At 43.6% G+C, this 10,329-nt stretch overlaps 1 protein-coding gene across 1 annotated transcript; it reads right to left on the bottom strand.

Annotated features, from left to right (window-relative positions):
- Window positions 1–3,870: 3,870 nt before the first annotated feature.
- Window positions 3,871–8,914, bottom strand: LOC138969393 (serine-rich adhesin for platelets-like). Its single transcript, XM_070342185.1, has 3 exons — window positions 7,405–8,914; window positions 6,812–6,994; window positions 3,871–4,119 (listed from the first exon to the last, which is right to left on the bottom strand). The coding sequence occupies exons 1-3, from the start codon at window positions 8,865–8,867 to the stop codon at window positions 4,077–4,079; spliced, it is 1,689 nt and encodes a 562-aa protein (XP_070198286.1). The 5' UTR covers window positions 8,868–8,914; the 3' UTR covers window positions 3,871–4,076.
- Between the last annotated feature and the right edge of the window lie 1,415 nt (window positions 8,915–10,329).

The following is a 10,329-nucleotide window of genomic DNA, read 5'->3' as shown; positions in this document are numbered from 1 at the left end:
GCCACAACTGCCACTTACAGGATGCAACTGGCTGCTGACCGGCTGGCGGCATGGGCAGATGAATGGTGTGTTGCCATCAACAAGGAAAAGTCCTCCACAACACTCTTCACCCTATCCTCAAAACAAAAGACCGGAACCATCAAGCTTGGTGACACACCCCTGAGAAGTGATGACGAGGCAACATATCTTGGTGTCACTTTTGACAAGAAACAGACCTGGAAACCCCACATCCACAATGCTGAAGCAAAGGCCAGGCGCAAGCTTGCCATCATGCGGAAGCTAGCCGGAACCAGCTGGGGAGCAAACGAAGAGATACTCAAGCGAGTCTACCAGGGAGCAGTCAGGCCCCATCTTGAGTATGGCTCCACAGCTTGGTCTACAGCAGCGAAGACCCACCAGCAGACACTGGACAGGGTCCAAAACCAAGCCCTCAGGATCATTACTGGATCGATGAGATCCACACCAATAAAGGCCATGGAAGAAGTTGCTGCCATTCAACCCCTCAGTCAGAGAAGAGACGCCAAGGTCATGGTTCAGACAGAGAAATTCAAGTGCCTGCCTGCACATCCGATGAAGAAGAGGATGGATAACCTGACAAAGAACCGCCTCAAGCGCAGCAGCTTCTTACATGAAAGCAAGAGACTTGCCAGAGAGCACCAAGCCTCTGTACCTCCATCAGCACTACCAATCAGCTTCTCAGCCATGGAATGAAGACTACAAGAATCTTCACATCTCCACCACAGTCCCCTACGTTACCTCAAGAGATTCCCAGAACGACACTGCCAGGCGCACCCTAACACTCGCCATGATTGCTGAACGGTACCCTGAAGACGCCTGGATCCACGCGTATACAGACGGTTCAGCAACAAACGCCGTGGCCAATGGAGGAGCAGGTGTACTTGTCAGATCTCCTGAGGGGCACACTTCCACAGCAGGGATACCAACAGGAAAGTACTGCTCAAACTATGCAGCAGAAGTTCAGGCCATCATGCAAGCAGCCTCCATGATTCATGACTCGGAAAGCGAATGCCCCCAAGTTGTATTCCTCTCCGATGCACTGTCTGCCTTGGAAGCCCTTGCAGGAAACAAACTTCCTCGTCTGATGGAGAAACTCCAGGAGCTTGCCAAGACTCGACGAGTAGTCCTGCAATGGGTTCCAGCACACTGCGGAATTCCAGGCAATGAAACAGCTGATGAGCTCGCCAAACTCGGAGCCAGGGAGGAACAACCAGACAACCCAGTCAGCTTCGCTGAAAAGAAAACCCTCGTGAAGGCAGCAATGCGACCACAATCCACGAGAGACGCATATCATCTCCTAGAACGATGGCAGCAAGTAGTGATCATGCGACTACGAACTGGTCACTGTCGCCTCAACGCCCACATGTTCAGGAAGCTGAAGCTGACCCCATCACCAACCTGTCCCTGTGGTCTGGAAGACCAGACTCCAGAACATGTCTTAATGACATGCCCCCAACTCAAACCAATCAGAGACAAAGTGTGGCCAGCATCAGTCCCTCTCCGCACCAAACTCTATGGGAGCAGACAAGACCTGGAAGCCACGACGTCATTCGTCTCGCAGACTAAACTGATGGTGTGACGGCGAACGCAAGAAGAAGAAGATTTGGGGAAGACAAATTGGTCTAATAAAAGGTCTCACCCATGTAGCCTATGAACAAAGAGCTTAAATTTGGTTTCTGCATCATGGGATCTTTTGCATGTATAACAACAGTCCATAAATGTCTGTTGTCTGAATCACAAATATAAAGGCAGCAGTGATATTGTGCATTCAACGCGGCATACATTATGAAAGGAATGGAAATTAACGGAGAGCAAAACTCACAATGAGCCTCACGTCATTCTGTCCCCATTAGATTGGCACAAATACGGATTATTTCTGAAAACAAAGAAAACTGCCCGATCCTCTTACCACTGCTGCCATAAACACGTACGTTGTTTGTCCAGCTACTAAACAGCGTCGAATGTAGTCAATACGATAGCCAATTGTCTCCCTTTGTTGTGCATAACAGCGAAGGGCTAGATTTGTTTTTACATGTCTGAAACATGCAAACCTTGAAGAGATTGTGTCCGACTGTAGAATTGCTTTAGGATAAAACGCTGATACAGTGCAGCGGAATAAATGAAATGATCATGTAGTAATATATGTTGGAAATCTTTCAATGTTTAAGCGTTTGCCTTACATGTTGCCTTGCCTTGCATTGTTTCCATTCATTCGCAGATGCACATAGCTGTCAGCAACTAAATCAATTCAGTCCGCCGGTCGATGTATAAACAAGTAATCTGCATCTATTAACCTACATTTTTTTATGTGTGGAAATAAACTCGTTCTGTTCTAGCAACATACTAGTACTTTACCACTCTTGGGAAAGCCTACTAAAAAAAAAAATCTCAACACAAGGAGGACACAGATTCTTCCTGCGATACGAAGTCGGAATCGCTTAAAGTGAAATATCTCCATGAAAGATTGATCAGATGTGAACAAACAAGTGTGACTGTCTCTCCATGTCTATTTGAATTCCCGAGAACAAATGTATGTCAAATATAAACCTTGTGTTGTTATTCACACCAAAGATATGTAAGTTCAAGATTCTGAAGAAGAGCACGACAGCATGAGAGCATTGTCCATTTTCAAAGCCAGAAGTCAGTCCTACACTTTGGTGAATATACATGTATACGCTGCCTTTCCGCAAAAGTTTAAAGCCATTCTGCTGATGGCCTGGATCCCAAAAAGGCCCCAAGAAAATGAACAACGATAACGGAGCTTTCATATTACATTAAAAACAACAACAGTGATGTACATGTCTTCAACGTATCAGTAAAGGGAACCATATAAACAAGTACAATCAATCTAGAGTATTGAGTTGATAGAAAACAAGGTGATTTACCCGTTGAACACTATAAACATAATATGAACATACATTTTACTGGCTCAAATGTTTAATATGTTATTGACATCACTGAGAAAAACTATTCTGCCGAACCAAAGAAATGCATTCCTTATTGTTTCTATTGCCTTAGTAACTTTCTTTATTTCGTACTTATAGGTATTGACAAGGTAAATAAACATATGTCAAGACTCAATAAAGTTCCTTTGCCGCAGTGTGATCTAGTTTATTTCTTTCCATCGTAAAATATGGTAAAATAAAATGGCGAGTTCGTATTACATACTTCTCTCCCGTTTTGTATATAAGTGGAGAGTGACAGTTGCAGCAGTATACAATTCTTATTTTACACTGAAACACCAAAATTAATCTCGACCAGGAAGGATGCTAACAGTCATCTCTCCCGTTCTTGATCATCGTGGTTGAGCAACATCACCGAGCTGATTTCACTCTTTGCATCAAAATGCTTTCTAGAAGAAAAAAAATATCATAAAAATAATAATGCATAATAATTATAAAGCGCGTGTATCCAGGATTTAAACCCTGCTGAAAGCGCTGTACAATCAATGGGGGGAAATCCCCAATAACATTACATTGTTTACACCAGGCAATGTCTGCCTAAAAGCAATGTCTCTCTTCTAATATTGTATATTTATACATTTACAGCTTGACACTAAGAAACAAAAGCTTTAAGGAGTAAACCGCCATGAGTATATATAAGTATCTGCCCTTGGCTATGTAAAACCCATCTTTTCTATTTCAAAACTCCTTCGTATTTCACTGCTCTCAATAGAATTATTGCCATTTTTTTTTATTGCCAAATAACAAACGGAAAATCTTTAGAGCACAAACGCCCTCGGTAAAATATTAGTCTTCCAAGATTTCACTTAATTTTTCAACACCCCCCCCCCCCCCCAACACCCCCCCCCCTAAAAAAAACAAAAAACAAAAAAAAAAACCAGCAGGAACATTTACATTCCAGTTTCTTTCTATTTGACGAAAAGACTTTTCGTTCCTTTCTCTGTATCTGTCATGATGTGCATGATGACGAAGTTGATGTAGCAAATAAAGGTTCTGTTCCAGTAAAATGATGGTGAATCATCCGGCGGGAAAGCTGAACGACATAGGGGGCTGTTTAGACATATGAAGAGTAACCGCCCCGCAGCCACAGATTAATCAAGGAGGCTTCTTTTTCTGCCCTTTTCCTTGTAATGTCTTCCTGCAACAACAAAAACCAAAAAAATAGCTGGAGATTACTCTCGTGAAGAAATAAAGAAAAAAGCTTCACAGTTTGTAGTGTTAGTAATGAAGTTCTTCAAACACAAAAACGGTTTCCTTACAGTACCGTGGTTATCACCAAACTTTTAATTGTTCGATTAAATGTCGCCCTTTGAAGCACCCCTCTTTGGTACAGTTTTTTCATATATAACTATGCCATCCGTGCTGACGCACGGGAATTGTTAAATGATTTAATTTTTCTTGCTGTCCAAGAGCAATACCAACAAAAAGGACGGAATACGACTACTTTCCAAGGAGCTAATGTACAATGTTCAGTGACGTTTGATGACAGAAACTGATCAACAGTTGTGCAAGCTACTTAATAATAATAATAATGCAAACTTTTATAGCGCTATTCTAGAAAATTGTCTACTCTTAGCGCTTTACAATACATACATCGACCAAGCATACTATACACGCACAGGCAAAGAAACCGACCAAACATAACCAACAAACTATACATGCACAGGCAAAGAAAACGACCAAACATACAATACACGCACAGGCAAAAATAACGACCAAACATAAACAAACATACTATAACCAAACATAACCAACATACTATACGCGCGCAGGCAAAGAGAACAATCAGCACATATAATGATTACTGACATCTAATAATGCAGGCATACAGTGACAATCCAATACACAGCCTAAGCACAAGAACCACAGTAGGCTTCTATATAAAAACGTGTCAACAATACTATTTACACACACACAGACAGTGCTGACACAAAGCGCAGAAAATATATATACGCGTTATTTTAGGCACTAGGTAGGGGGTGAGGTGGGGCGGGATGGGGTGGGTGGGGAGATGCTGGAGGGGAGATCACTTGCGCTGGAAGAGGTGTGTTTTGAGATTTGTCTTGAATGTAGTGATAGAATCTGTATGTCTGAGAGGCAGAGGTAATCTATTCCAGGTCACAGGGGCTTGATAGGCGAAGGACCTCTCGCCACATGTCTTTGTTTGCACTGTGGGGAATCGGAAGAGTCGAGTGTCGGCGGCGGAGCGAAGCTGACGAGAGGGGGTGTAGAGATTGAGGAGTTCTGACAAGTATTCTGGGGCAGAACCAGAAACGACGGCAAAAGAAAGAGAGGAGAGTTTGTATTCGATCCTTTTAGTGATAGGCAGCCAGTGTAGAGAGTGAAGAAGGGGTGTGGCGTGTTCATACTTGGAAGATTTGAAGACCAGGCGGGCAGCGTTATTTTGGATCCTTTGAAGTCTATCTAAAAGGTACTTAGGGAGACCGGCCAGGAGAGAATTGCAATAATCTATCTTTGAGAGGACTAAAGAACACACTAACGTTTTGGTTGCATCAGTGGTGAGGTAGTGACGGACTGAACTAATCTTGCGCAGCTCTAGATAGGCGGACTTGCAGATGTTAGAGATGTGTTTTTGGAAAGAGAGAGTTGGATCGAGAGTGACGCCAAGGCTGCGGACAGACGGAGAGAAAGAGATAGGTAGTTCGTTGACAGTGAGAGAGGCAGGAAAAGAAGGGTGATTGAGAAATTTCTTGGGACAGGCCAGCATAACTTCGGTTTTGTCACTATTTAACTGGAGTTTGTTTAAAGACATCCAATCACTGAGGTCCGCAATGCAATCCTGTGTCCGAGATACCAGATCGTCAACTTCAGCAAGAGGGGCAGACTGATGAAGCTGTGTATCATCAGCGAAACTCTCGTGCGACAACGCATGGCGACTGATAACATCGGACACAGGGGAGGCATATAGAACGAAAAGTATGGGGCCAAGCACGGACCCTTGCGGGACACCGTACTGGAGAGCTGAAGGTTGAGATTTGATGCCGTTGACACAAACGGTCTGCGTCCGGTTAGTAAGGTACGAACGAACCCAGGAAAGGGCCAGATCATAAACACCAAAGGAGTGCTGAAGCCTGTAGAGCAGAATTTCGTGGTCTATCGTATCAAATGCGCTAGACAAGTCCAGTAGTGTTAGAATGGAGACCTGATTTTCGTCAAAGCCAAGAAGGATGTCGTTTACAATCTTCAGAAGTGCTGTCTCAGTACTATGGTTTTTCCTGTATGCAGACTGATGGGTGTTGAGAAGGTGGTTTTGCTCTAGGTGAGTGAGAAGTTGTGAAAGGACAATTTTTTCAGTGATCTTTGAAAGGAATGACAAGTTCGAAACGGGCCTAAAGTTTTTCAAGGAATTCTTGTCAAGTGAAGGTTTTTTGATGAGGGGCCTAACTATTGCAGGTTTGAATTCATCTGGGAATGAGCCGGAAGTCAGAGAGTCGTTGATGACGTGAGTGAGGTATGGAAGAAGGTCATCAATACAATCACACAGCAGAGAGGACGGAATGGGGTCAAGCTCGCACGTTTTCGGACTAGCGCCTAAACACACCTTTTTTACAAACTCGCTGGTGACAGGCTCAAAACGCTGCAGAGCTGGACCACAATACATGCATTGGGAGAGAATGAACCTGGCTAACCATGTATGACAAACAATGCCATTTGAAAAGCACGTGCAGATGGCAGAAGAGTAATGAGCATGGTGTCATCAAGCTCTCTCCCAACTACCAACTCGTAGTACTTAAAACTCTTTCCACAACACATTAGCGCCAGATACCGCGATTATTAAGCTACAAATGCGGAGCGTAGCTAGCTCTCACCGTCTTTTTCGACGCAAGGCGCAAGTGACCAGGGAGGTGAATCGACGAAACAGACCGGGCGGAAGACTACCACGACGTCTTTCCTGCTGCTGGTTCCCATCGCCTTCGCGGGGATTATCCGAGGAATCTGTAGGGTTGGTGACGCGGTCTTCAGTCATTCCGCCAACATCCCCTTCAAGAAAGCTGAAGACGAAATAAAAAAGAAGTGTATTGTTCCGTTAGGATTTGACATTAAAACTATTTTTTTAAATGTAAAATGAACCCCCCCCCCCCCCAAGGCCACTTCTTTACACCCTTCCCAAAGCACATATCAGAAAACGTTCCTAATAGCTTATAAAACCATACATTCGTTTTCTTGTAACCTGCGTTTAAATGATCGTCTTGGAGATGTTTAACTCATTTATGTCCTGCCCAGTCACCTACTGGATGTGTTTCTTTGTCCTCTTTTGTCTTTTACCAGTAAGTGAACCTTTGCTGTTAGTTTTCTTCATATCAAATAAAACTAATGAAATCGGCACAAGATACAAAAATAAAAAAGCTTCACTCAATAATTTATCATTTAAACTTTAAAAGAGATCCATTATGTGCGGTACCTTGTAATTGATTCATACAGGTTTTCCTGCGAGTCCAGATCCTGTGTGGACCCTTGCAAGCCTGACAATTCACCTGGAAAGTCTCTGTTTGGGTTGATGTCAGGATGTTGTTGGTCAGTGTTGTTCTGCTCGACGTCAGTAGTCTGTTGTCTTGCTTCATGGCTGGTGCCATGTCGTGGTGGGCTGGTGCTCTGTGCTGTGGTAACGGTTTGTTGATATGGGCTGGAGTTTTGATGGCTTCTTGTGTCTTGCTGCTGTGTAACTCCCTCCTGATTACTTAAGCTTAGTTCGGTTTCAGCATTACATGCTGACCAGAGGATCTTTAGCACAGTCTGGTCGTTATCTTTGGGCATGGGAGACACTGTTGCCACCTTACGACGGGTTGACTCAGTTCCACATTCCTTCGTATTTCTGGATTTCTTAATCTCATTCCGGCAATCTGATTCCAGTTCCTGACTGCTTGAACATGATTCATGGTTGTTGGAAACATTTGGATTTCCACGGGATCTGTCCTTGGAGTGATCAGTAGGTTTCTTTGAATGTTGTGGCCGATAACCAGGGCCATCGCTTGAGTCAGAAAAAGTTGTTACACTGCTAAAGATCGGGTTAAATTTTGAGGCGCTGCTGAGCTCCCTTTCCGTGAATTCCGGGAACTCGTGGGTCTCATTAACTGAAGTTGTCGCTGATGTGTCGGTGATTGACGCATCCGTCGTCCACACGTTGATAACGCCTTCATGCTGAGTATGTGGTGTCAAAGACTCAATGTCTGTGCTGCTTACGTCCCCTTTGTGTCCCGAGCTGCTGCTATCCGTCGGCAGTGTTTTTGGGTCTGTGGAGCTGCTTTCAGACAAGTTTGTGGCGTTCTGGATACTATTCTGAGCAGAATAGATTATGTCCCATCGATCAACATTGCTCTCCGTGTCTTCCGTGCTTAAACCCGAGCCATACGACCTCCTACGTCTTTCATTTTCCCAACGCGTTCTCTGAAACTGTTGCCGCGTTACTTCTTCACACTTCCGACGGTATTCGTCATGTAACAATTGGTCCCGAAAACGCGTTCCCGAAAGTATGTTAATCATATCGGCTCGGAAGGATTTGGACTGGGGTCTGTAAAGAATTGCGTCACATCGTGACTCTGGCTTCACAGACGGGCTACAGTCAAGTGTAGTGACTTCCACAGACGTACCGCAGGCCTCGTCGCGAATCTTCATGCCAGTAGCCGTGGCCTTTTTATCTCTTCTGTAATTTTTTGTTCTCAGAATAATGATGTTTGTTGTCATTGTACTTGACTGTATTTCATCAAAAGCTTCGAGGGGAGATTTTCTTGTTAACGAGTAGAGTAGCGCAACTCTGGGGCGATAGTTTTGACCCAAAAAAGACAGAGTCAGATTTTCTAGCTCTTCTTTTACCTTGTGAGCAAATTCTTTATCCAGTAGCGAGCAATGCAGAATCGCATTGAACATGAAGATTTTACACTTCTTATGACAACTGCCATGATACTTGTAAGGGTTATCACCTGAACAAAAGCTCTGCAATGCACCTGGAAAAAAAAGATGGCGCCAGCGTGCGCGTGCACACACACACACACACACACACACACACACACACACACACACACACACACACACACACACACACACACACACACACACACACACACATACGGTCATATTGGATTTAAAGCCATAAAGCCAACATTATTTAAAAACATGTTACGTCAAGCGATATCATAACATTTAGTCAATCTGTCACCTTGAGACTACTAAACCCTGGCTAACCGAAACCCATAAACCAAGTCGGGTGGAGCTGGTCTTGGCAAAGCATACCAACATAAGACCTTATTTGCATAAATTGATTTTCTTTCATTCTGAGTACTTTTCAGAGTAAACATAACTTGAGTCGCCTGTTGGTGAGATATGTGCGCGTTATAAATATTCGTATTATTATTATTATTGAGACATCCCAGTGCACTAAGGGATTTATAGAGCAAATCGAGAAAATTCATTATTGAACGAAGCGCATAGCGCTGAGTTCTATAATTATTTTCGAGATTTGCTCTATAAATCCCTTAGTGCACTGGGATTGTTTCAATAACGATATTGTCAGTACCGCCATAGAAAAAAGAAGATTCCAAACGCACATTTTGCAACGCGCATTTGAATAGGCATAACTGTGTGGTCAGGTCGTGTACAGTAAAGATAGATTTTTTGTGTGGGGTGTCTCAAGTGTGTCGTGCTTTCGTCACACGCATTTTAATTTCTGTTGGTAAATTCCAGTGTAGCGTTAATCTGAACAGTGATGATCTTTCAGAGAGACCTCATTTGAACTCGGAGAAAGGGCTGTGCTCTTCATTATTTCCGATTCGAAACCTCCAGTCGAGCTTCGACGGATTGACTGTGCGGAGTGACTCCCCTTGAATTGACTCGAAGCGGGACTCCGACGGTTCGCACATTTTCAAAACAAATGTGGCATATTTCTCGTGTTGTATCTTCACTCATCGGGGAGTCTGATAATAAATATGAACGGTAAGAATGCTCTGAACCCTACACGTATTATATCCCCATCGTTTTTTCGTTCACATTTGCCCAACATGTTAATTTGCTGAGCGGGGTTAATGTCGTCTGCGAGGCTACCTGTGTAATCGAACCACTGCAGTCTGCACTGAGTCTGCACCCATGAGGCAGGCAGGAGTCTTATATATGGTAAGAACGTTCTGAACCTTACACGTTTTCGATTACGATTGTTCTTGCCTTGAAATAATAATTCGGAAACCATTCATTTACTGAACTGATGTAGTCGTATTTCTGTGTAGTCTGCTACAGAGTCGATCGAGTCAGTCTTCCAAACTGGTCTAGCTGGTACGTTATCGGAATAACACTTGTGTTTTCTGTTAGCCGCTGGGAATTGTATACTAACTCATCATTT

The sequence above is a fragment of the Littorina saxatilis genome, linkage group LG6 (genome assembly GCF_037325665.1).
Source record: "Littorina saxatilis isolate snail1 linkage group LG6, US_GU_Lsax_2.0, whole genome shotgun sequence".
Lineage (NCBI taxonomy): Eukaryota > Metazoa > Mollusca > Gastropoda > Littorinimorpha > Littorinidae > Littorina > Littorina saxatilis.
The sequence above is the reverse complement of the archived record's forward strand: the minus strand, read 5'-3'. Positions and strand labels throughout refer to the sequence as shown.

Excerpts from the sequence above, each read along its gene's own strand:
- LOC138969393 (XM_070342185.1), bottom strand. The coding sequence starts at position 8,867 with ATGTTCAATGCGATTCTGCATTGCTCGCTACTGGATAAAGAATTTGCT. Across the intron at positions 6,995-7,404 it reads CTGTATGAATCAATTACAAG|CTTTCTTGAAGGGGATGTTG; the intron begins GTACCGCACATA and ends TTTCGTCTTCAG. Across the intron at positions 4,120-6,811 it reads GCCTTGCGTCGAAAAAGACG|GAAGACATTACAAGGAAAAG; the intron begins GTGAGAGCTAGC and ends TTGTTGTTGCAG.